Source organism: Balaenoptera acutorostrata, chromosome 15, assembly GCF_949987535.1.
Source record: "Balaenoptera acutorostrata chromosome 15, mBalAcu1.1, whole genome shotgun sequence".
Taxonomy (NCBI): Eukaryota; Metazoa; Chordata; class Mammalia; order Artiodactyla; family Balaenopteridae; genus Balaenoptera; species Balaenoptera acutorostrata.
This window is the reverse complement of record NC_080078.1, coordinates 20,946,423-20,971,642: the sequence shown is the minus strand read 5'-3', so window position 1 is coordinate 20,971,642 and position 25,220 is coordinate 20,946,423. Positions and strand designations below refer to the sequence as shown.

Here is a 25,220-nt window from a genome sequence, read left to right as displayed (position 1 = left end):
CCCTTCAACAGCCCCTTCACCTGCAGCATAAAGTCCAGGTTTGTTAACATGCCTCACAAGCTCCCTGGCTACCTTTCTAGCTTCCTGAGTCTATTCCCCATGGCATAATCATCTGGTAACACTGAGTTGTTTGTAGTTCACACCATACTGTCCTTGCTGCCTGGAATATCCTTCGCTTCTGCTCTGACCTACTCACCTTGCAAGACTCAGCTAAGTTGTCATTCTTCATGAAGCTTTTCTTGAACCCCGTGTTGTGCTTGCCCATTTGAGCTTCCATAGCCGAACTCTGAACACACCCTTTCAATTTAAAACACAGTATTTAAATTAAATCACTAACCTGTGCACTTCTGAGGGGTGGGGGCCTCACAGCAATCATTTTCACACCTACTATGTCAAGTACGTACTCAGTGTTTGTTCTACTGTTACTAACTTAGATCTACTCAGTTTTCTTACCTCTTAAAATCAAGATAACATGTTTCCCAGGGTTCCTGAGTAAATTATATCTTTGTGAAAATCCATCTATTATCTATGATGTGCTTGCAAAGTATTAACTCATTTGAGGTTAGAGACAGTGAGAACAGAATTAGTATAGGAGAGAAAATTAAATCTTTTATTCAAATGTATTAAAGGGTAGTAATGAAGTTAGCGAAACCCACTACAGTAATAGCATAAAAAGGTATCTTTAAAAGAGAAGTAATGGTGCAAATAGTTACCTTATATAGATCATGAATACATACTCAAGAAAGTTAGGCAAATAAATACATGTAGATTGGGATGAAGTTTCCAATGATACCACCAGATTAGGACTTTAAAAATTGCCGTCTCTCAAACCACTTAGGCAAAGGTGAAGATGATGTACTCAGTACAGCTGTGTTGTTGACTCTAAGTGACTCTAGTGAAAATGCAGGCACTGCTATCAAGGGTGCACGTGAGAATGAAAAAGCACAACAGCATTTCTAAATTAGCGTTTAAATAGGTAGATATGTGAAAATAAAGTATTGTAAGTAGCATAAAAAGTAATTGCGTAGGGCTTCCCAGGTGGCGCAGTGGTTGAGAATCTGCCTGCCAATGCAGGGGATACGGTGTTCGAGCCCTGGTCTGGGAAGATCCCACATGCCGCGGAGCAACTGGGCCCGTGAGCCACAATTACTGAGCCTGCGCGTCTGGAGCCTGTGCTCCGCAACAAGAGAGGCCGCGATAGTGAGAGGCCCGCGCACCGCGATGAAGAGTGGCCCCCGCTTGCCACAACTAGAAGAAAGCCCTCGCACAGAAACGAAGACCCAACACAGCCATAAATAAATAAATAAATAAAAAATTTTTTAAAAAAAAGACCCTCTTTCTCTTAAAAAAAAAAAAAAAAAGTAATTGCGTATTAGTATACTGAGTTAACTGAAATTTACTTTTACTATGCAAGCATCATTGACTAAATATTCTAGTTGTAAAATAATTAGTTCTTGTTTCTGAAAATGATCTTTACAGGATAGGAAAAAATATGCCAAACAGGATGTATCAAAATAAATATTTATTAACATTTGAAGCTTTATGTAGATACACCTTTAAAAGCAAATGCGCAAATGTGAGGAATTACAAAAATCAACCTAAAATCCGTTTCTCCCAAGTAAGTATAAATGAACATTCAAGATTAGTAGGGCCCTTACCAACGGAGTAAAAAGTCTGCCTGAATGAATACAGGTAATTATTTTAAATGACTTTCAAATAGTCTCCTTTATAGTAACAACTCCAAAAAGTACTAAGGGGCCAAAAATATCCAGAACACGGTGTTTCAACCTTACCCTAACTTAGTAGTAGCGGTATACAAATATATTTCCATCTTTTTGTCCAGCCAGCAAATGAGAATCTGCACCTGACCATTTAACAAAAGACCAGTTCTGGTCAGAGATAGGTGGAAGGAGAGCAGTGCAATGACCTAGGAGTAAGTCCCAAATGGCAATGGTTCCAGAAGTCAATACTGCTGCTGCAAAATGATCTTTCACGTCACCTTCCAGGAACCTAACAGCAAGCAGAGAAAAGACAATTCAGATCACATATCAAAAAACAGACAAACAGAAAAAAAACATGAAAAAAAATAGGCCCAAACCATGCTCTCAGGAAGAACGAAATTACCTGGAAATAGGAATGCTTGTGTTTGCAATCCAGGACTGCTGGCCATAATGACTAGAGACCCTGCCTGTCTCTCTGATGCACCTCTGTATCCCCTGCACACCAGCTCACAGGGGCCTGCCTCCCACTCTTCAAACCAGCTGAGCTCCGTCTCACCTTATTGTCTTCGCTCTTGCTCTTCCCTCTCCTTGGCAGCTCTAACCCCAGAGCTTAGCCTGGCTGGGTTCTGGTCATCATTCAGGCCTGTCGCCTCCGTAGAAAGGTCATACCTACTCAGAGATCTGAGAGCGCACACACACGTACACTCTGCTCCCTCTCTATCGCAGCACCTCTGTTTATCTTCACAGCACTCCTCACTATGGGAGATTCTCCTATTTCCATGTTTGGTCCCACAAAAATGTAAACATCATAAAACAAATCTGGTTGTCTTTTTAAGACAGGGCTCTGCAGTCAGCTACTGGGGTTTGAATTCTAACAAAGTAAGAGATGTGCAACCCTGGCAAGTCATTTAACTTCATCAGTAAAACAGGGATATGATGATATGAGTACCTACTTCATAGGACTGTTGTGAAGTTTAATGAAACAGTTGATATAAAAAGCTTAGCACAGTACCTAACACATAGGAAGTGCTAAATAAAAATTAATGGTTATTCCTTACTGCCATATCACCAGCACCTTGCACAGAGCCTGGTACAGTCAGCCCTCAGTGAATACTGTGAGTGAACTGAATGATATATTTTATCTCTGGCTCGCACCCACCTTTGTATAGCTGATTCCTAGCTCTTCTTTTGAAAATCCATCAAGTTTTCCTTGACAGTCTCTCCCCAACCCTCCACTGCCAATTAAGGTGCCTTTCCATCCTTTGTGCTCCCCAAAAGTGCAAGCCTCATGGCATTGTGTGCACTGAACAGCAGTCACTAGTTGTTTCTTTTTTGAACAGAAAAAGGTTTACTGCAAAGGCCAAGCAAGGAGAACAGGTGGCTTGTGCTCAAAAACTCGAACTCACTAGGTTTCTCTTCTAACTTCCATGAGATTGGAAATAGTAGTGCTTCCTACAGGATTGGCACCAAATAGGCTTTCAAGATTTACTAAACAAATGGGTTTGAAAAGTGACAAAGGAAATGCTTGACCAGGTAGTTATCTGTATCCTCAATTTCTAGGCCAATGACTATTGTACTCTCTTTATATCCAAGAAAACAAGTGTTATGCAAGCATATATTGCAGATGAGAGTTCTGAGGATCTTGTTGAGCTAAGAGCATTTGCAGAAATGCCACAGCTGGCTAAGTACATAGGGAGAGAGACTTTTAGAACATGCCATCATCTTGCAAGCTTTGCACAAGATCCAAAGAAACACAGAAATATACATTGTAACTATCAAGGTTCCTTACCCTTGTGAGTTACTAAAGCTAACCTTTGTGGTCCTGATTTACCAGGTCTATTTTCAAACATTAATAATGGCAGTCTTTATAAATGATACCTTCAGATGTTGCTCGGTTCGCCTAATACCAGCACTACTTCAGAGCTTTACATAGCTCAGAAAACTGTTGGGATGACAATAACCGTGGCATTGGTAAATAGATCTTCTCATCAGTCAACAGATTAATATTTATCAAAGGATAAATATCAACTGCCTCCATGATGAAGGTTCAGTCAAGATTTCAAAGTAAAGATATCTTTGTACATTTAAAACTTCCTTAATTTAGGTTTCATGAAAAGAACATAAATTATAGTAAGTTTTTTGTAGAGAATATTAATTACTTTGTAATTAAAAACAGGGCTTGAAACACATAAAATACCTATCCAGTGCCATACTAGTGGGGATCATAGGATGTAGGGAATCTGAGGTTTGACTCAGATCTACTAAACTTCATACTTCATCCCACTTCTTAACATTCTTTACCATGATCTGTAGTATTTCATGTTTCCATTCATGTCAGTGACACAAAAATACCTGGTTTCTGTATTTGCACAAATGCTTCTTAAAATGTCATGCTCATTAAATGGCAATAACACACTTGCCTTCCAGCCTGCCCTTGAGGAAGGCAGTAGAGCATCACACCCACACTCAGGGTCGTCTTTGGGTTAATCACAATCAGCTGAAACACAGGGCTTCCCAACAACTTGCTCTCTTTGGCACAAGGGTGACTCAGAACAACAAACAGGAGCCCCTGATTTAGGAGAAAAATTAATAACCAAGTAAATCATCCAGAGTATGTGGGGAAAAAGAAAGCACTGGCAGAGACAAAACTAAAGAATTACAGGAACGGTCAACAGGCTCTTAAACTTCCAGGATTTAATCCCTGGCTCACTCTTTTCCAGGCAGAACTGTTGAGGGTATCACTTAGCTGGACTTCTGGCTTCTCCAGCAGAGGGCTCCCCGTGACTTTACAGCCAGTCTTTGCAGGCAAGACTAGCTGACTTATCAGCTTCCTCCACTTTACAGCCTGCTAACATCTCATGCCATCTCTTTGGGAAAATGCTGGCATAAGAAAAAAGGGCATATAAACACATGGAGGGAGTCCTCAGACTAGAAATGTTCACCTGTAAGTTGGTTTTTGAAAATTTGTAACACATTTTCTCATAAAAACAATCTTTTAAGTGGTGACTGCATTTTCAGGCCAGTTTGCAGTAGCCTATTTATTTATAGAGTAAAAATGACCAAAAAAAGACACCATCACCTATAGTTGTTTCTGTGGGAGAATGTGTTACAGACCTCTCCTGGCTTTAAAATTACATGTCCTAATAATAACATTATCGTGTGTGAAAATATATGTCACACATACATGTATATATACATATATATGTATGTTGTATGTTGAAAGTAGTTATTTTGGGGGGTAAAATAGGGAAAATTAATTATAGGGCCATCTTAGGATTAATAACATTCATTTCTAATTCATCCATTTCTATCAATAGAATGACTGAATTCTTATAATGAGAATGAATTACCTTTATAATTAAAAAACAACCAAGAGTCAAAAAATGTTACATGCTATACACTTAACTAGGGGTTGGCAAACCGTGGCCTACAGGTTAAATCTGGCTCAAAGCCTATCTTTGCATGGCTCATGAGCTAAGAATGGTTTCTGCATTTTGAAATGGTTGGAAAAAAGAGGAAGAACATTTTGTGCCACATGAAAATTATATGAAATCCAAGTCTCAGAAAGTTTTATTGTCCAAAAAGTTTTATTGGAACATAGCCACACGATTTGTTTACGTATTACCTCTACTGACTTGGGGCTGTAGTGGCAGAGTAGAGTAGCTGCAACAGAGACCACGTGGCCTGCAAAGCTGAAAATATTTACCATCTGGGCACTTTACAGAAAACGTTTGCTGATTCCTGTACTGAACTATTAACTATTATTTCTGGAGGTTGGCTTCATGGAGAAATTTTACTTCCTATCTTATACATTTCTGTGTTAAATGTTTTAATATCAAATAGGTATTAATGTTGTAATAACAAAAATGTAAAATTATTTAAATGCCTAGTAGGTATATTTAATCATTCCAGAAATAAATTCAACCCTCTTATTTTAAGATGAAAAAAGTTAGCCCCAAGATAATGTGATAGATTATCTAAGATCACACAACATTTTCTTGGTGGCATATGGGATCTTAGTTCCCTGACCAGGGATTGAACTCACGCCCCCTGCAGTGGAAGCGTAGAGTTTTAACCAATGGGCCTCTAGGGAAGTCCCTAAGATCACACAGCTTTTGAGTTCATTTCCACAGATGCTGCTAGGCTAGGGAAAGACACAATATCCTTTGTGTTCAGAGCTTCTGGGTGCTGACGCTCACAGAGCTGCCACTGCAGCTGGGCCGGTCAGTCTGCACATAGCGCTGAGCTGGCTGCTTTTGCCTCTGCTTGTGGCTCAACAGTGGATACTCAGGCGGTTACCCCTGACTCCTGGACAAATACCTTCACCCTGTTCAGATGTTAACACTGGACTGTAAGCCAAGTCTATTAACGCAATGGCTAAGAAGCTGTGTTGGGTTCTATATGAGAATCCTAAAGCCTCAGAGAAAAACATGTCTAGGACCATTTAATCATCCTTCCTAAGGGCATTCATTCACATCATAAATCATTTATGGCAATGTGGTTGGGAGCCAAGTCTGATAACAGGCATACTATTTCTAGGTACAAATTCACAGCTGGAAATCAAGGTTTGCCCTTAAGTCATACAGCCAGAAATTTTACCCAGTCATATTGTACCATCACTTATTTTCACTGATAAATTTTAAGAAAGAACAAACACTGCTATCCAATTTTGAAAAAAAATAGGCACCAGGAAGGGTCAGGTAATTACTACTTACTAAGTTATTGCTCTCACTCAGTGAGGCCAATAGTAACACACAAAGTGGTCCCAGCAGATCATTACTTACCATTTCAGAATAAGCTTTGTGACAGACTGAAGCTTGGTAGGAATCACCAATGTGCATCTTTTTCAGGAGTTGACCAGTTTTTAAATTCCTTGGACACCAAAAATAAATAAGTCATAATATTCTTCCAGCAAACTGGTTTTCACATAATGTTCTCTTATTTATCACAGAATCCTTTAGGAGGTGACCAAGGGAAAAACTAAGGGACACAGCACCTTAGTTTTGTTTAGCCACCAATTTAGCTAAAAATAAAGCTATAGTTTAACTTTGCCAACAGTGTAATTTAATAGTTTAGCTTTAGATAGCATCTGCTATGGCACGAGGGATAAATCTTTTCACATTCTATGAGAAAAGTTTTCCATTAGCTCATTTTACTTGTATTGAAATTAGGCACATGGCGTAGCTCTATTATTATGATTTTATCACTCTTCTTGTTATGCCTATATTTTCCATGGAAGACAATGGTCAGGAAACCAAATTTGGTTAGGGGAGAGACTACACCTAAAATAGACTTATAATTATGTCTCTATAATATATGTTTATACTAGAGCTGGACCAAGATAATGGAGAGAAAAGATAATGTGGCTAGACCAAGATAATGGAGAGAAAATGGACTGAGATAGGATAAAAAATGGAAAAAGGAAGACAGGAGAGGGTGAATACAAAGAAGAAAAAATAAAGTTTGTTGGAACCACTCCTTAGCTTTATTGAGGATTTGTGACATTGATTAACTGTTCTACCATGTGACTCTACTGGTGAGAAACTTTCAATTGGCTCCCCATTAGCCACAAGATAAAGTCCAAATTCTTTTTCATGGTACTTATAACCCTCATGAATCCAGTGCTGCAACACTATATTACTCACTGCTCCCTTACTTGAAATCTTCTAATTGTCTGGACAAAATATTGTGCATATTCCTGGCTCTATATCCTTGTTCAAGCTATCCTTTCCAACGCACTCCCCATTACTGACTAATTCTCATCCCTGTATTGACAATGCCCATCTATTCCTTAAGGCCTAGATTATGTCCCATCCTCTCCCAGCTGTATGAGCTCCATTTAGACTCCATCACTTTTCCCGGTCTGCACCAGTCCACAGAAATCTCCTCTCCTCCAATTCCCTATAGTACTATCCATAGGCCTCATTTTTTATTTAATATATACTGTAATAGGGTATAATATATTCATTCAACAAATACTTCTGAAGTTTCTATGCACCAGGTACTGTGTATAAAAACTGAAGAAAGAAAACTAAATTCTCATGTACTTATGCAAGGTTTTCCTCATATAGAGAACACCAGAATGGTTTATCCCTTACAGAGGTTAGTACAAGTTCTGCATTTAGTAATTGCGCTTTCCCCAAATCCCAAAGCACTTTGTTTAAATCTGTATCACTCTGACCTTATGTAAATTGTAAAGGAATTATATACTTTGAATTGCAAAGCAATCTTATTTCCCTACTAGATTTTAGGGGCCTTGGGACCAGAATTCATATCTGATTCATAGCTGCATCTCCCACAGAGAATGGTACATAAGTAGAGACTCAAATACCTAGTAAATAATTGAAAGATGGGTGCTCAGTTAATATAGTTCGATTAAGATTAAATATTTAGACCTTCAGCAATAGTTTCAAAAAGGACCACTGAACCTTGATTATAACATGAATCACTTTAGACATCTAACAAATCAGGAGGTCAATAGGGAAGGTGAACCACTACTATATGTAAATGTAAAGTGATACAGAGCCCAAAAGGTAAATGATAGCTTTTGATAGACATCTATGAGTAACTACTCTAAGCAAGGAGCTAAGACAGACACTGAGAATAGATATAAGATACAGTACCTATCTTCAAGGACTTTCATAATACAAGGCAGTATATACTAAGTTAAAAATAAGGGCAATATGAACTCAAAGAGGAAAACATCAATGAGGGTTGAGGTGCTACAACAGAACTTAAGGCAACTTAAGGCAACCTTAAACTTAGAATTTAAACTGATACTTAGACGTTAAGTATAGAGGTCCCTTCCTAGCCTCAAATTCCATTGGGATCCCTTATCTATGAAATGCCAAAGGCTATTATTATTAGAAGGGGGGAACTGAAGGATGGAATGAAAAAAGGGAGTGAAGGAATAGGGAACAGGTGGCGAGGAATTTTTGTAATGAAGTATAAGGGAAATCAAAGCTGCAGAAAGCAAAATGGGCCCCCACTGAAGGTTTTGTTTTTGGCGGCGGGAGGTAGCAGGACTGGGAGGATGGGTGTTTATAAAGCAATAGTATAAAAGATGATCTGGAGGTTGAATATTGATTGATGGCACGGAGACCAATTACTAGATTATATGAATAGTATAGGAGCCGAACAATGAAAGTCCAGGCTACAGAAATAGCAGAAAGAATAGAAAAGACAAGTTTTATTAAGAACGCTGTCCTCAAACAAGACGTATGTGTGGAAACCCTGAGGAAAGTGCCTCAAGTGGAAACCTGCGCCTCGAAGACAGCAGGACATCTGAAAACAAAGTCTTCTGGCAGATTAGGTCACGGTCAAATTCCAGAGGCTCCCTGGTGGGGAGGGGACAAAGTTTCTCTCAGGGGTCATGCTTTTCTAGTTTATTCCTAGAGGGTTAGGACTGGAAAATGCCAAACAGGCAGGTAGCAGTGACACTAACATCTTAACTTTCTCTCACCAAGACCCATTCTGGCCCCAAGGGAATAGTTAATGGAGAAGGCTTCTGAGGGAAAAAAAAAAAATCAACCTATTCTCCTACTACAAATTAACCTTACAAGTGTCTGCGGCCAGCTGTGGTTCTCTCCCATAGTCAGGAAAGAGAGGTGGCTGGGGACTCTTTGACTTCAGTTTCCCTATCACAAGTGTGTTAACTTGAATCCTGTAATCATGTTTTATACATCTAGTAATTGTGGATAGTATCCTAGACATTATGAATGACACATCACATAAACTCTGCATTCTGTTAGGTTCCTCTGAAGAATATTGATATTTTCCCCCCTAGTAAACAGTGAAATTGGCTAAACTCAAATTCCAAATGCCGAAAACCCAGTTCAGTTCTTTTTGCTTTACCTGGGCTGCTTCAAGTCTGTCCTGCATACATGCAGTTTAAAGGTCAGCCAGATATTTAGGTAGAGAATATAGCCAGAGTTTAGGGCTCCTTCTCTGGCTCTCTACTTTTTGGGATTTTTCTTCCTTGCTTTCTAGCTGCTGTAGTTACCTTGATCTCTATCCTTCTGTCCTTTAAGCCAGCAGGACAGAACATTTTCTATCAGGCTTTTAATAACTGAGTGTGCAGACTGGGGCCTGCCCGCTGAACAGGAAACTCGCCCAGTGACATTTCCTTCTTCTAAGTATTGAACTTCCTCCAGCATATTTCTTTTCTTCTTGCTCTCTAGTGCTTTCAGATAGTTGATTTTTATATTTTGTGCAGAGTTCATAGGTATTTTAAGTAGGAGAATTAGTCTGAGAAAGGTACTCAGCCATTAACTGGAAGCAATACTTTTTTTTTTTTTTTTTTGTATTTTGGCCGTGCGGTGAGGCATGTGGGATGGTTCCCCGACGAGGGATCAAACCTGGGTCTCTGCAGTGAAAGCGCCAAATCCTAATCACTAGGCCACCAGAGAACTCCCAGCAGTAGATTTATGTCAACAAAAAAAAAATTTCATTTATTTTAAAATTGTCTGCTTGGACTGTCTGAATTAATCTTGTTAAGACAAGTATATAGCATTTGATAGTAAACAAACAAAAACAGAATCATATTTACAGTCTCTTATTTAATCTTAATAACCCTGTGAAATTAGAGGTAAATCCTTATATTACAGATGAGGAAACTGAGGCCCTCGAGGGAAAGCTTACCAAATAACAATGTTGTTCATTACAGTGGTACCAAGCAGAGCTTCCTGCATCCCTTGAACCTCAGCAAAAGTTAGTATAGTCTCTTCAGGGTGCATCAAAAACTGTTTTTCTTTGCTTCTGCATTAAAAACAGTATTAAAAATCAGCACTTTCCACCAAAGCAGTTTCTAAGCAGCCCTTCTACATATTATTGAACTATGCATAATAAACACTAACCTAATGCCAGAAAAAAAATTTCAACCAGAAAACACATGTATTCTAAACTTTCTACAATGAACATTTATTACTTTCATATTACCTACTTGGATATATTGCAAGCACCTCAAATTCATCATATCCAAAATTAAACTCACCAGCTCTCTCTTTAAACCTTGTGTTTCTTTCTGCATTGCTATCTCAACTAACCGTTCCACCACCCACCCAAGTGAGCAACCCAGAAACATGGACTTTATCCTTGTGTCCTTCCTCTCTATTTACTCAATCACCAAGTCCTAATGACTTTATCATCTCATCTCTCTCAAATCCATCTGTTTCTCCCCATCTCCACTAATGCTTTCCTAATTTAAGCAAACAATTATTTATCTCTTGCCTATTTTACTGCAGCAGGTCATGGATTAAATAAGACAAACAAGGTCCATGCCCTCCGTCATTAGGAAAGACAGATAAATAATCACAATAGGGCTTCCCTGGTGGCGCAATGGTTAAGAATCCGCCTGCCAATGAAGGGGACACGGGTTAGAGCCCTGGTCTGGGAAGATCCCACATGCCATGGAGCAACTAAACCCGTGTGCCACAACTACTGAGCCTGCGCTCTAGAGCTCGCAAGCCACAACTACTGAGCCTGTGAGCCACAACTACTGAAGCCCGTGCACCTAGAGCCCGTGCTCTGCAACAAGAGAAGCCACCGCAATGAGAAGCCCATGTACTGCAACAAAGGGTAGCCCCCGCTCGCCGCCACTAGAGAAAGCCCACGCAGAGCAACGAAGACCCAACACAGCCAAAAATAAATAAATAAAATAAATAAATTTTTAAAAAAATCACAATAAAGTGTAATGAGTGTATGACAGACATAGAGGATGCTATGAGTTCCATTTTTAGCGTGTTGAATTTGAGGTATCCACGAGATGTCTAATAAATAGGCATGCAGGTCTAGAGGTTGAGAAAGAGCTCAGAGTTAGAAATATATGTTTGCAAGTAGCCAGCATCCAGATGGTACCTGAAGCAATGGAAACCGAGTTTGTGAAACCAGAAAAGGGTATAGGATCTTGAGGTATCTGTAATACTTAAAGGACACACAGAGATGTCAAGGGAGACTGAAGAACAAACTACACTTGCTGAGCCTCTCTGCTCCACTGCCTTCTTCCCTGCCATGTCTGGCTCCACCTCCCTAAACTGCTTCTATGTTATAGCCCAGTATGGAGGCAGAACCTGCTATACTACACATACAGCAGAGAAAGCAAGATGCTACTGATTCAACTTTCTCTGAAACCCTGTGATAAAATCATTCTTGATCTAATAGTTAAAATCAACCAATGCTTTTCTTACCCTCCATCTTCTGCAAACGTCATGATTTCTACTTGTTGATCACAAAGGGTCCCACTGCTACTGACTAGCCTCCTCTTTGTCAGGCCAAGCACAGCTTTTATATTTCCAGAACTCAGGAGCACTTGTTTTTCACTTTTACCATCAGGAGAACAAAGTAGTGCCCTAAACCACATATAAGGAAAAATGCGGAGAAGTCAGGAATAAGTCTTTAATGTTAAAGAACTAGGTTCAAACTTTATAAGGAAACTTCAGTCAGGGATGTCATTGATAGTTTTGTTTGTTTGTTTTTTAACAAATCTCTCTTTAGACTAAATTTAGATTCTTTCAAGACTCAAGACTAGGTTATAACTTGTGCTCAAAACAAGCTGAGAAAGATCAAGGGAAAGAAAAAAATACTCCTTGAGAATTACATACCTGATTTCTCTGATTTCCAAATTTCCCAAAGCCACACACACAAGATTACAAACATCAGGCACTAGAACTATCTGTAATACTGGGACCTAAATAAAACAAAGCAGCCAAAAATTATATTTGGTTGTTTCATCTTTAATTAATCTAAATTTTCCAAAATTTGTCACATTCCTTTCTAGTGTCATTATACCAGGATAGTTTCCAACATTTGAACAAATGTGAAAACGTTCAGCAAACACCCTATTTTTATAAGCTTAAATCCAAATAAGCTATGTGCATAATAGTGTTTACTGTGGCATTTATTTAACACAATCTATGCTCTAGCAATGGGAGAATAATTAAATAAATTCTGGCATGTGGATGAATGGAACAATATGTAGCCATTTAAACTAAGTTTATTCACTGAACAAATATTTATTGAGCAACACTCTGCAAAGCACAGTGCTAGAAGCTGGGGGTATACTGGAGAACAAGAATGAAGTTTGCCAAGACAGTAGTAGATCTTAAGCATTCTCACCAAGAAGAAAAAAAGGAAACTGTGAGGTGATGGATGAGTCGATTAACTTGATTATGGGAATCCTTTCACAGTGTGTATGTATATCAAATCATCACATGTGTACATCACAAATGTACACTTTAAATATATTACAATTTTATTTGTCAACTATACCTCAATAAAGCTGGAAAAATAAAATTCAAAATAAACAAATAAGTAAGTATGAAGAATATGCAGCAACCAGGAAACATGTTTATATGGTAAGAAAAGGCAGGCTTAAAAATTTTAGGCACACCAAGATTGCAACCATGTAAGATATGTACGAAGGTAGACAAGGACAGAAGAAAGTATATACAGAAAAAAAGCAGAAATAACATTTTGGTGAGAGGTAAGGAACAGGAGTATCAGCAAGTTTAGAAGTCAGAATAGATATGAAATTCCAAGCTCCTCCAGCAGGTCTAAGGTAAAAATCCATCTCTGGATAAACATATGATAAAGCAAATAAAGCACAATGTTAATTGTAGAGACTAGATGCTGGGTATATGGGTGCCCCCTGCACCACTTTTCTGTATGCTCGAATATTTTCATAATAAAATGTTGGGGAAAAACCGCATCTCTCTGCTCTGTCTTGCATAGCCATAGATCCCATATTTTTGGTAAGCTGCACATCTATATTACCATGCAAATGATTGGAAAGATCTCTTTCAGTTATAATATTCTGACTTACCTCTGCGAAGTGCCAGGAATAAATTTTTTCCCACTGCCAAGTATCCAGAGGTTTCCAAAGAGAAACTACGTATTCACAAGCAGTTATGATACACCGCTCTTTGAAACCAGCTATTTCCCACCACATGGCACTCACATCCACAGAACAGGAACCTGAAGGATTCTGACACAGAATGGCAACAACAGTTATGTTAAAGGGATCCTTGGGGGCTGTTTAATAAAAAGAATAAATACGAAAAGTAATGGATTACAAGGATTAGATGAAATACCAACTAAATATAATTAAAATTTTATGCAGGTCAAAAGAAAGAGCTTTGTGGGTCTTATGCAACTAAAATAATTGTCCATACACACTTACAATGACAGATTTAAAAACATGTAGCTCCAGACTGGAAAAGATTCAGATTTAACCACAAAAAAATAGACCGTAAGAACTAACTGGAACATTAGTCCCATAAGAACCTTTGGAAATGAAACATTCTGATGAAGCACCCATGGGTTGAAGAGGGAATAAAACTGAAACAACATATTATTTCTAAATGAACATGCAGAATGTGGTGGCCAAAGCAGTATGCCCTAACCCCCTAAAACAAAAAAAAAGCACAAAAACCTATAATTATAAAGGTATTTATAAAGTAAGCAAGCAGCTCAAGAAGTTAGTAAAAGAACAATGAAATAAGCATAATGATAAACAGAAGGAAGGAATTACTAAGGATAAAAACAGAAAAAAAAAATGAAATAGGAAATCAAAAAACTCAATTAACAATCAACACAACCAAAAACCAGTTTTTCTGGAAGACCTATAGGATGGACAAACCTCTTAAGTCTGATACAGGAAAAAAATACTTTTATATAGAAATGGCGAGTGAGAAGAGAGAGGCTTAACTGCATATACACAGACCAAAAAGCTGTAAGAATAATAAATAACTTTTTACCTACAAATTTGAAAATATGAATGAAATGGTTGATTCCTTTAAGAAACTAAGTTATTGGGCTTCCCTGGTGGCGCAGTGGTTGAGAATCTGCCTGCCAATGCAGGGGACATGGGTTCGAGCCCTTGTCTGGGAAGATCCCACATGCCGCGGAGCAACTGGGCCCGTGAGCCACTATTACTGAGCCTGCGCGTCTGGAGCCTGTGCTCCGCAACAAGAGAGGCCGCGATAGTGAGAGGCCCGCGCACCGCGATGAAGAGTGGCCCCCGCTTGCCGCAACTAGAGAAAGCCCTCGCACAGAAATGAAGACCCAACACAGCCATAAATAAATAAATAAAATTAAAAAAAAAAAAAGAAACTAAGTTATTAAAATTGATTCATGAACAGCTTTGAAACAACATAGGTATTATTATGTGTCTTTTATAGAAAAGGAATCTGGGGATCAGAGGCTAAATGATTTGTCCCACGTCACACAGCCAGTGATCTGCAGAAATAGTTTATGTGGATTTAAAGCTCTTTCTTCTACACCAGTTGTTCTCAACTAGAGGCAATTTTGCAACCCTCCCCTGGGGGACAGTTAGCAATATCTGGAGACACTGTTGGTCATCAGTACTGGGAAGGGGGTGTTACTGGTAGAGACCAGGGCTGTTGCTAAATACCATACAATGCACAGGCAAGTCCCCTACAAGAAAGAATTATCCAGCCCCAAATGTCAACAGTACTGAGATTGAAAAACCCTGCTCTACACCATCCTACTTCAAGTATAAAAAGTTAAGCAGGACAGGGGTCTAATCCACTTCTCAGGATTTAACAAAATATCATTAACAGAATATTATAATTTATATTTCTCAGAACAATATATAACACATAGCATATGAAAATTAACCATTCACTATGTCATAACCTAGAACTGCTACCCATTTTCTTACAAATCACCGTAAGTGATTCTTCTAGAAATACTACATCATTTGGGTAGGAGAGTCATGAATGACCCCCCTCTCTCTCTTTCAAAATACCTGATTTAAAATTTAAATACGGAGAGTTAAGTTGTTCTTGGCAATAGCTTGACATATAAACTTCTTCAGAAGATCTCAAAATATATTCACAGGTAAATATTGTGGAAAACAAAGAATTTAAATCTGTTTTTCTGAATCTATTCTATCAAGTTTTTCTAATGATCAAATTCTTCTGCATTTTCCTATCAATTCATCACATTTTTCACATGTAAGACACAAGACATATTATTAAGTTAACAGCCTTCTGACCTTTAACTTTGAAACCAATTGTAGGGTGCCTGGGTTTAAGCTATCACAAGCAGGAACGTCTGCTATTTCAGTCTGTGGAAACAAAAGTCACATAATTAATTTATACTTTATGTATGATATCTGCCTGCATCACTCACTCATCAAACTATTTCCTATGTTTTATTTTCTATGGTAACAGCAGCAAAGTTCCAAATGCAACAGCTTCATTGATAACAAAGAGAATAGGATCCCTTATATTTAAAAATATATATTCTTTAATTAATCCTAATTTCCCCAGAATGAACTTAATGTTTATAGTGAAGCCATATCACAGAAACATGTTTAAACATTTTTAAACACTGAGGAACTGATGTGTAAGGTGGTCACGCTGTCCATATTCACTAAGATACTTCATTTCTTCAGAGAAAATTTCACAAAGGAAGCAGTCTGTACCTGTTCAGTGGAATGTTTCCGTGATTCCTGGCACGTGTTTCCACGGAGCTGATTTTCTTTGTAGGTTGATGACTCGATGGGTAGAGGTGTTGCTTGGGGACCAGAGTCACAGTCACGGGAAGGCTGTCCTTCCCTTCCTGCCACATGCAGGCTGCTATCTAATTTTGGTGGGCTGCTCCAAAATTGTTTATGATCACTAGCAAGGCTGACTGTGGCTTTTAAGTGAGAAAGCTGGGGTGTAGAGCAAGCTTGTCCAACAACCTCTGCAGACATCTTTTCTCCATGGGCTTGGGAGCCAAAAGCTGGAGTAGAGCCTAAGACGGGGAAAGCGGGTGAGCACAGGTCTGCTGTCGGTCTGTCATTATCATCAGATGCAACAGTATTTATAGGAGTGAAAAGTAAAATGGATGAAGAAAGGCCCTTCTCCTGAGGCTGGCTTTTTTTGCTTGGCATTTTAGGGTGTGCCTTTCCTGGCAGGATGATAAGTTCCTCTTTCCCATCCTCCTTTTCTATAGTGATTTGTTTAGGGTTCAGTTCCTCCACAGCAACACAATTTCCCCCTTTAAGATGTCCCTCTCCATACGTTTTTGATCCAAAAGGCTCCATCAGCTTTTCTGAGCAAGACTTCAGTTTTTCAAGCTTAAGAGGCCCAAAGTCTTCATCAGGTAACTGAAAGTCTGTGATTTTGAGAAAAGGCGACAGATGCTTTAAATTTAGCATTTCATTCTTATGAAATGAAGAACTGAAAGCATCATCATCCAAAGATAAATACACGTAATTACTGTAAGAAAGGGAGTCCTCTTTTTGACAATGACCTTCCTTCTCTAAAACAGAAAGCAACAGAACAAATACCCAACAAGAGACATTAATTCCCAACGAAGAGTGAGATTCTAAACTCCAATATAGTGCAGAGTTCATTACTTTTCCCACCCATGACTCTGAAATCTCAGTGAACAGTTCAAAAATCAGCCATAGGTTAGTGGTTAACTAGCAGCTCCTCCTGCAGGAGCAAAATCAATGTGGTGCTGACAGCACTAGCTAGAAGGGAGACGGGGGTCGAGTCCCAGCTCTGCCACTGATTCGCTGTGTTACCTTGGGCAAGTCAATTCACATCATTTTCCTTTGTCCCTCCTACGGGAACTGGACTAAGAATCTCTAAAGTCCCTTCTGATCCAGAACTATGATTCCAACAGGCTACCAGAGTACAGTCTACAAAATGCTGGCCCTTCTCACTGAAGAAAACTTAGTCCCCTTTTCAAGCAAAGAGTAATTTACTAGACTTAAAGCGACAGGAATTCTGTATCACTCAAAGTGTAGCTGCATCCAACACCTAATAAACAGATAAGAAAGCTGTGGTTCATGTATACAATTGAATATTATTCAGCCATAAACTGATACAAGCTACAATGTGGGTATATCTCAAAAACTAGCTCAGTAAAAGCAGCCAGACACAAAACGTCACATATTGTATAATTTCATTAATATGAGATACCCCAAATAAGTAAGTCCACAGAGATAGCATACAGATTGGTGGTTGCCGGGGACTGACGAGAGGAAATGGGAAGACGCTGCTTAATGGGTGTGGGGTTTCCCTTTGGGGTGATGAAAGTGTTTTGGAACTAGACAGGGGTCATGGTGACACAACACTGCGAATGTACTAAACGTCACTGAATTGTTCACTTAAAAGGGTTAACTTTATGTTATGTGAAGGTCACCACAAGAAAAAAAAAATTTTTAATGTAGCTGCAGGTTACTGAAATCACAGATTATTTCAAAGTATACAAAAGAACATTTCAAGTTTATTATTAGATTGCCCTATATTCCCATTCCTTTGTTTTCTTGTTGGCCTAAAAAATGATGATACAAAAGTCATGATTATTATTTTTAAATTAATTAATGAATTGTAGCTCACAGACCAAAGCCTGCGTCCAGTGGTATAGAGCAGCTGGCTGCCTGTTGTGTAAATAAAGAATTTTATTGAGACGATCACATTTACATATTGTCTATGGTGACTTTCACACTATACTCACGTAGCTGTGATGCAGCACAAAGACCATACTTCATATCTGGCCCTTTACAGAAAGTTGCTGAGCTCTCACACAGAACTGGAGTGAATGATCTAGATTTTGTGCTCAGCTTATCAGATGTAACTCCTGAGTAAATGAATAAAGAAGTTTAAATTATAACGTGTCACTTGATATCCTTCAAAATCTGTGTCCTACAGACCTCAGAGAGACTGAGGTATTAGATTATTTTACCCCCAAAAGTGGCTCAGAACAATTGCATTTTGCTAGACGATCATCCCTGAGAGTTTGTCAGTGGACGCTTACTCTGACACAGATTTAATTTTATTTCGAAAACATTTCCTATGTGAGTTACTTCTCCCCATGGATAAAAGATTGTATGGTACCTGAATAAACACTAATTTTAGGTAAATATCCAATATAGTTTCCTTCTAAGTGTCAACGTTTTCAACCGTATTTGTGAACTCTGGCACCACCCAGCTAGGGGTGAATTCTGACTCTGTCATTTTACAGATACTTTGATCTCCTTGCCTTAGTTTCCTCATCTGTAAAGTGAGGATAAAAACAGATTCTACCTCACGTACAGTTGGTGTCATGATTCAGTGAGTTAGCATCTGTACAACATTTAGGAAGTGCCAGGCACATAGTGTTAGCTGCCACCACCGTCAACCACAACTCAATTTACCTTTCTCTCTCTTCTTACCATGAATAATTGCTTTTTCATTCCGATCTTTGTGCAAGGCAACTTCTTCCTTGGACCTATTAACACCTGATGTGTCAGAAGTGGGCAAAAGTAGTTCATGGTGATCTAACAGAGGGGTGCAGGCCGACTTTCTTCTTCCTTTGCGTTTTCTACCAGATGGCTGGGTAACCGCCTTCCTAGAAAAGTCATCTTTAGTGGGGCCAGCGGGAGAGTTGACTTCAGTTAACAGGAGAAGTCTCTGAGGACTTTTTGAACTTGGTTGTTCTGCATATGTGTCTGACATCTTAATTTCACGTTGGTTAGTTTCTTCATTGGAAACGTTTAACTTTTTAGCAGATTCCTTATTTTTATTTTTAAACCCATTTTTTCTGACACCCAAATGACTTTGTATTACAGCCTCCAGTGCTACTTTCCTCTGGCAATTTGACATGCGTCGCGTTGTTCTAACATAATATTCTGCAGGAAATAGAAGGCCTTCAAGCACTGTGCAAGAATGTGTTTGATTTTCTGCAGAAGCAGGAGAAAGTACTTCTAGGCTAAGACTCTTAGATTGACTTAGAACTTCTTTTTCCAGAGGACTTTCATTTCTACCACCAAGAGCATTATTGGGAGATTTAAAAGACATCTCTGTGTGATTTTGTTCTTTTAAGTTTTGGTTTTCATTTGCCACTAACTTATCGTAGGTGAGTTCATTTATAGAACATGAATTATCTGCCTCCAAGTTAGGACTTCTAAGCGGCTGGCCACTTGCAGTTATACTTTTGTTTACCTCTGGGTTATCTGTAAAGACAGTCATTTTTTCGTTTTGTGCCTCTAAGTTTACAGGCGAAGCAGAGCTAATGTTTTTTAAACTGTGAGTAGTAAGTTCACAGTTACTTTTAGGAGGCTTATGCTCGAGGTGCTGACCGCTACTGCTGACTGATGGAGCATGCAAAGGAAGAGTAGTCACCCTGGGGAAATTATTTCCTCTTAAGAGTACATCAACATCTCTCTGTGGTTTGGCGTTTGGTAGAATTAATACACTCCCTACATTATTTCCTGTAACTGGTGCTGGAGAATCGGGAATGTCAAACTTAGGACTTGACGGGTAAGTTCTTATCTCAGTTACAGGTGTCTTAGGATTTTCTCTATTGATTTCTTCCTGTTCCTTTAGTCTTTTTCCAGAGAGTATGAGCGAATCAACGTCAAAGAAAGACTCTCTCTCCTGTGAAATAAATGTTCTCTCTTGTTTCCTTCTTCTCCCTAGCAGCTTACTCTCCCGTTTCTTACCATCAGGGCCACTGACCCTGCAGGGAGAATGTTCTTGGATATCATCTGATCTTTGTGTGCGTGATCCTTCTGCTGGGACTCGTCCAGGGCTAAAGGACTCAGGCTCAAGGTCAAGTGTGATAGGTGTCTTTTCTCCAGTTTCTTTATCGACGTGGGTGTTGATTTGTAACGTGTCACAAGGAGATACTTTATTTTTAGGTTCTGAGGAGAAAAAAATTATATAGTTAATATTTTCCTTTTAAAATGACATAAAAACTACCCCATATTTATTTTTAAATATTACATATAAATACTACAAAACATTTATTTAAAAGAGAGTCAATGGTATTTCGTTCGGACAGATCAAAGCTCAAGTTTTTAATGATCTGATGAACTATAATAATACTAAGTAAATGTAACAAAAACGGAATTGTGCTGGAAGAATGATTTTTAAACTGAAAGATTATCTATTCTTTATTGCAATCATCTTTCCTCTTAGTTTTGTCTTCCAGCTTCACTGAAGTACAACTGACAAATAAAAATTGTACATATTTAATGTGATGTTTTGGTATATGTATATATTGTGAAATGTTGCTACAATCAAGCTAACATATCCATCATTTCCCATAGTTACAATTTTTTGTGTGTCATGAGAACACTTAAGGTCAGCTGTCTTAGCAAATTTCAAGTATACAATACAGTATTATTCCTTTTTTTTTTTTGGGGGGGGGGCCGCGCAGCATGCAGGATCCTAGTTCCCCGACCAGTGATCGAACCTGTACCCGCTGCAGTGGAAGCATGGTGTCTTAACCACTGGACCGCCAGGGGAGTCCCTACAATACAGTATTATTAACTATTGTCACCATGCTGTATGTTAGATCTCCAGAACTTATTTATTCTGCATAACTGCAACTCTGTACCCTTTGACCTACATCTCCCCATTTCCCCCGTATCTCACCTAAGTTTTTACTTTGTGTATCTTTTTTAGCTCAAGTAATTTTCATATCACTTTTCTTTTCGCCGTACTGCACGGCATCTGGTATCTTAGTTCGCTGACCGGGGATTGAACCCATGCCCCCTGCATTGGAAGCATGGAGTCTTAACCACTGGACCACCAGAGAAGTCCCTCATACCACTTTTCTACTTCATTAGCCTCCAATTTTATGATTATAAATTACCTGACTTCTAACATAAGAAATGATTATTGTTTTTTATTAAAATGTTCCCAGCCAGACTATTTTCTTTGTGCATATATAAATAATTTTAAAAGATCATCTTTCCAATATTTAAGCAATAAATATAATTGCTAAAAGTTAAGAGAGGAAAAGAGCAACCAAATATGCAATCCAACTGAAATACAGTTTATTGCTCACAGAATGGGAGAAAATATTTACAAATCATGTATCTGATAAGGGTCTAATAGCTAGAATATATGAAGAACCCTTACAACTCACCAATAAAAAGACAAATACCTAATTAAAATATCGGCAAGGACTTGAATAGATATTTCTCTGAAGAAGATATACAAATGGTCAACAAGCACACAAAAAGATGTTCAACATCATTAGTCACTAGGAAATGCAAATCAAAACCACAATTAGATACCACTTCATATCTATCAGAATGGTTATAATTTTAAAAATAGAAAATTACAAGTATTAGCAAGGATGTGGAGAGACTGGAACCCTTGTGCATCGTGGTGGGAATGTAAAACAGTACAGCCACCGTAGAAAACAGTTTGGCAGTTCCTCAAAAAAGTTAAACATAGAATTATCGTATGACCTAGAAATTCCACGCCTAGGTACATACCTGAAAGAACTGAAAATATATGTCCACATAAACACTTGTACATGAATGTTCATAGCAGCATAATGGCCAAAATTCATAATAGCCAAAAAGTAGCAACAAGCCAAATGTCCATTAACTGACAAATGGATATACAAATTATGGTACATCTATACAACGGAACATTATTCAGCTGCAAAAAGGAATGAAGTACTGATGCATGCTTAGATGAATGTACAGATGGATGGATGACAGTTGAAAACTTCATGCTAAGTGAAAGAAGATAGTCACAAAAGGCCACACACTGTATGGTTCCATTTATATGCAATGTCCAGAATAGGAAAATCCACAAGGACAAAAAGTAGGTTAATAGTTGCCCAGGGGTTAAGGGTAGGATGGGCACAGGGTTTCTTTTAGGGGTGGTGAAAATGTTCTGTAATTAGATAGTTACTAGGTTATACAACTTTTTGAATATACAAAGAACCACTGAATTGTACACTTTAAAGAGTCTAGGGGCTTCCCTGGTGGCGCAGTGGTTGAGAATCTGCCTGCCAATGCAGGGGACACGGGTTCGAGCCCTGGTCTGGGAAGATCCCACATGCCGCGGAGCAACTAGGCCTGTGAGCCACTATTACTGAGCCTGCGCGTCTGGAGCCTGTGCTCCGCAACAAGAGAGGCTGCGATAGTGAGAGGCCCGTGCACTGCAATGAAGAGTGGCCCCCGCTTGCCGCAACTAGAGAAAGCCCTCGCACAGAAACGAAGCCCCAACACAGCCATAAATAAATAAATAAATAAATTTAAAAAAAAAAGAGTCTACTGCTACTCCTTATCTTCTGACTGTGAGAAAAAGAACCACAGCCAAATTTACCTGGGAAATGAATAATAAAGCAAGTATAAGTGAATGGGCTAGCTTTACCTGTGTCGGTTAGTTGTGTTGAAACTTCCTGCTGGAGAGAGGAATCTTGTCCTTCTACTGTTCTCTTAATAGAATTCTTAAACTTCTCAGCTCTCTGGGCACGCTAGAGAAAACAAAAGCAGCTCACGAAGCAATTTTACAAAAAAGAAATAAATTTTGGTTAAAAGCTTTATTAAACAAAGAGCTGTTTTTATATTCTTTGTACCACAACACCAATTTGAGAGGATAAGATTCACTTACCTGAAGGCGGGCCAGTGTCTTGCTGTATTCCCTTTTCAAGAATGCTAATTTTTCCTTCAACTGGAAGAAGAAAAACACCAAACAAAACTGAGCAGGTGGAAAGGAGGCATCAGAGAGAAGGGATGCAGTGCCTATCAGACACAAGCGTGCAGCGCCCAGCAGGTCCCTCAGCTAGAGGCAGTGGAGGAAGCGGCCCTGACTCATTCTACTTTCAGTTCTCACAGAACATCAAGCTCTCTAATATCTCAGCATCTCTGCATAAGTTGTTCCTATCACCTGGAGCATTTCCTCCCCAACTCACTTTGCTAATTCCTACTGATTCCTCAAGCCTCAGCTTAGATTTTTATTTCCCTGGGGTAAACTTCCAGGTCCTTCTCCAAATCCAAGTTAGGCATTCCACCTCTCCTCTGTGCTTGCTTTATCACAGTACTTACTACACATATTGTCTGTTTACTTCGCTGTTTCCTCCCATCTCACTGTGAGATCCTTGAAGGTAGCAGGGGCTGTCATCCTCAGACAGTCATTCAACTAATGAATCAGTCATTGGTCCAGGTATCTCCAGCACCTAGAACAATAACTGATACCCACCGTGTGTCAGTTATAGTTCCAGGTGCTAGGTATACACAGTGGTCAAGACCCCTGCTCCCAGGCAGCTTACACATAGTGAGGGGTACAGATAATAAACAAGGAAACAAATAAACAGGTAAGACGATTTCACATGGTAATCAATACCCAGACAAACAGGGTGATGTGAGAGTGTCTGGGCTACAGAAGAATGGACTACTTTAGAGACAGTGGTGAGGAAGGCATTTCTGAGGACTACCATTTGAGCCCAGACCTGAAGGAGGAAAGAGCTAGCTTTGGGAAGATCACAGGGAAAGCAATTTGTCCAAGATCATGCAATTTATAAATGGCATGATTCACACACACGCAATCTTGTGCTCTTAACCTCTATTCTAGACTGCTTCTCACAGCTTCCTACTTATCACCATTCTTATCAACGTCTGGGAATTAGCTTGTTGACTTGTAAATGACCTCTGTCACCCCCACTGCAAGGCAGGATGGGATAAGAGGACTGATGAGTTATTGTGAATGAAGAGTTTCAGCACGACGCTTGGAAGAGCCAGCACAAGATGCATTCAAGTTAACAACATTCGCCGGCCCACATACAAGGTGGCATGTGTAAGGATATTCAGGGCAGCACTGTTGTAGAAAGAAAAGCTGCAAACAACCTAAAAGGCTCTCGACAGAGTAATATGTAAAGAAAAGGCGGCACTTCCACGCTGCAGGATACTATAAAGAACTTTTAAAAATAAGGTAGGTAAACATGGACTAATGTGGATGTTAAACACAGAGAAGGAAAACGGAAGTTGCAGAACCATCCGGATCATACCATTTACGAACATTCACCTTTCCAAAAAAATGTATTAGTTTTTGGTGGTTAAAGGACACAACCGCACCCCTCCACACCCCCACCGCCCGTTCAACACACGCACGCGCGCGCACACACACACAGGTGCACAAAAAGGTCTGAAGTCCAGATTGTTAAGAGATTTACTTAAGGGGGTGGGGTGGGAGAAGCCAAGATTGAGAGTGTGCAAGGTGGGCTGGGGAGGGTGTCAAAGCGGACTTTAGCTTTATCTACAGTTTTACATTTTGTACTTTTGCATTTCTGCTGTAAAGAAACTTTGTTCTTCAAACGCCATCTCCCACACTTTCACTTCCTGTGCCCCCTCAGTCCAGAGAAGAGGGTGAGAGGTCACTGCCGCCCTCGGACGGTGGAGGAAACAAAGACATGCCTCAAATCCTGGGAAAGGGGTTCAAAGTTCTGAGTCAACCCTTCCCGCATCCCCGGCACCTTTTCCTTCTCCTCACAGCTGAGGGGCTTCCCAGGAGGCTCTTCCATCTGGCCGGCGGCCAACAAAAAGAGCATCCGTCGCTGGCCCCGGGCCTGCGGATACGAGGAGCCCGGCTGGCCCTAGGCCCCGAGGCTCCTGGGGAAGGTACGGGGTGCCCGGGATCCAGTCTGCCCACGGTCAGCCGGCCCACGCGGGCTAGGCGCGCCAATCACCCCTACCAATTACATCCGCCACTCAGCCTGCGCACGCGCAGCCAGAGACCGCAGAGCAATGGAGCG

The 25,220-nt window shown here is 39.6% G+C and overlaps 1 protein-coding gene across 5 annotated transcripts; it reads right to left on the bottom strand.

Moving 5' to 3' along the window:
- Positions 1-1,507: 1,507 nt before the first annotated feature.
- Positions 1,508-25,166, bottom strand: PALB2 (partner and localizer of BRCA2). Of its 5 annotated transcripts, XM_007186304.2 has the most exons (15): positions 24,942-25,166; positions 23,084-23,143; positions 22,844-22,946; positions 18,895-20,364; positions 18,198-18,320; positions 16,950-16,991; positions 16,168-16,844; positions 15,736-15,807; positions 13,540-13,701; positions 12,320-12,405; positions 11,906-12,067; positions 10,362-10,478; positions 6,506-6,593; positions 4,142-4,290; positions 1,508-2,010 (listed from the first exon to the last, which is right to left on the bottom strand). In XM_007186304.2, the coding sequence occupies exons 1-15, from the start codon at positions 25,014-25,016 to the stop codon at positions 1,800-1,802; spliced, it is 3,597 nt and encodes a 1,198-aa protein (XP_007186366.1). In that variant the 5' UTR covers positions 25,017-25,166; the 3' UTR covers positions 1,508-1,799. The 5 variants fall into 5 exon arrangements, with proteins under 5 accessions (XP_007186366.1, XP_007186365.1, XP_007186368.1 ...); XM_007186303.2 differs by having other exon boundaries at positions 16,168-16,991; XM_007186306.2 differs by lacking the exon at positions 16,950-16,991.
- Positions 25,167-25,220: the final 54 nt, after the last annotated feature.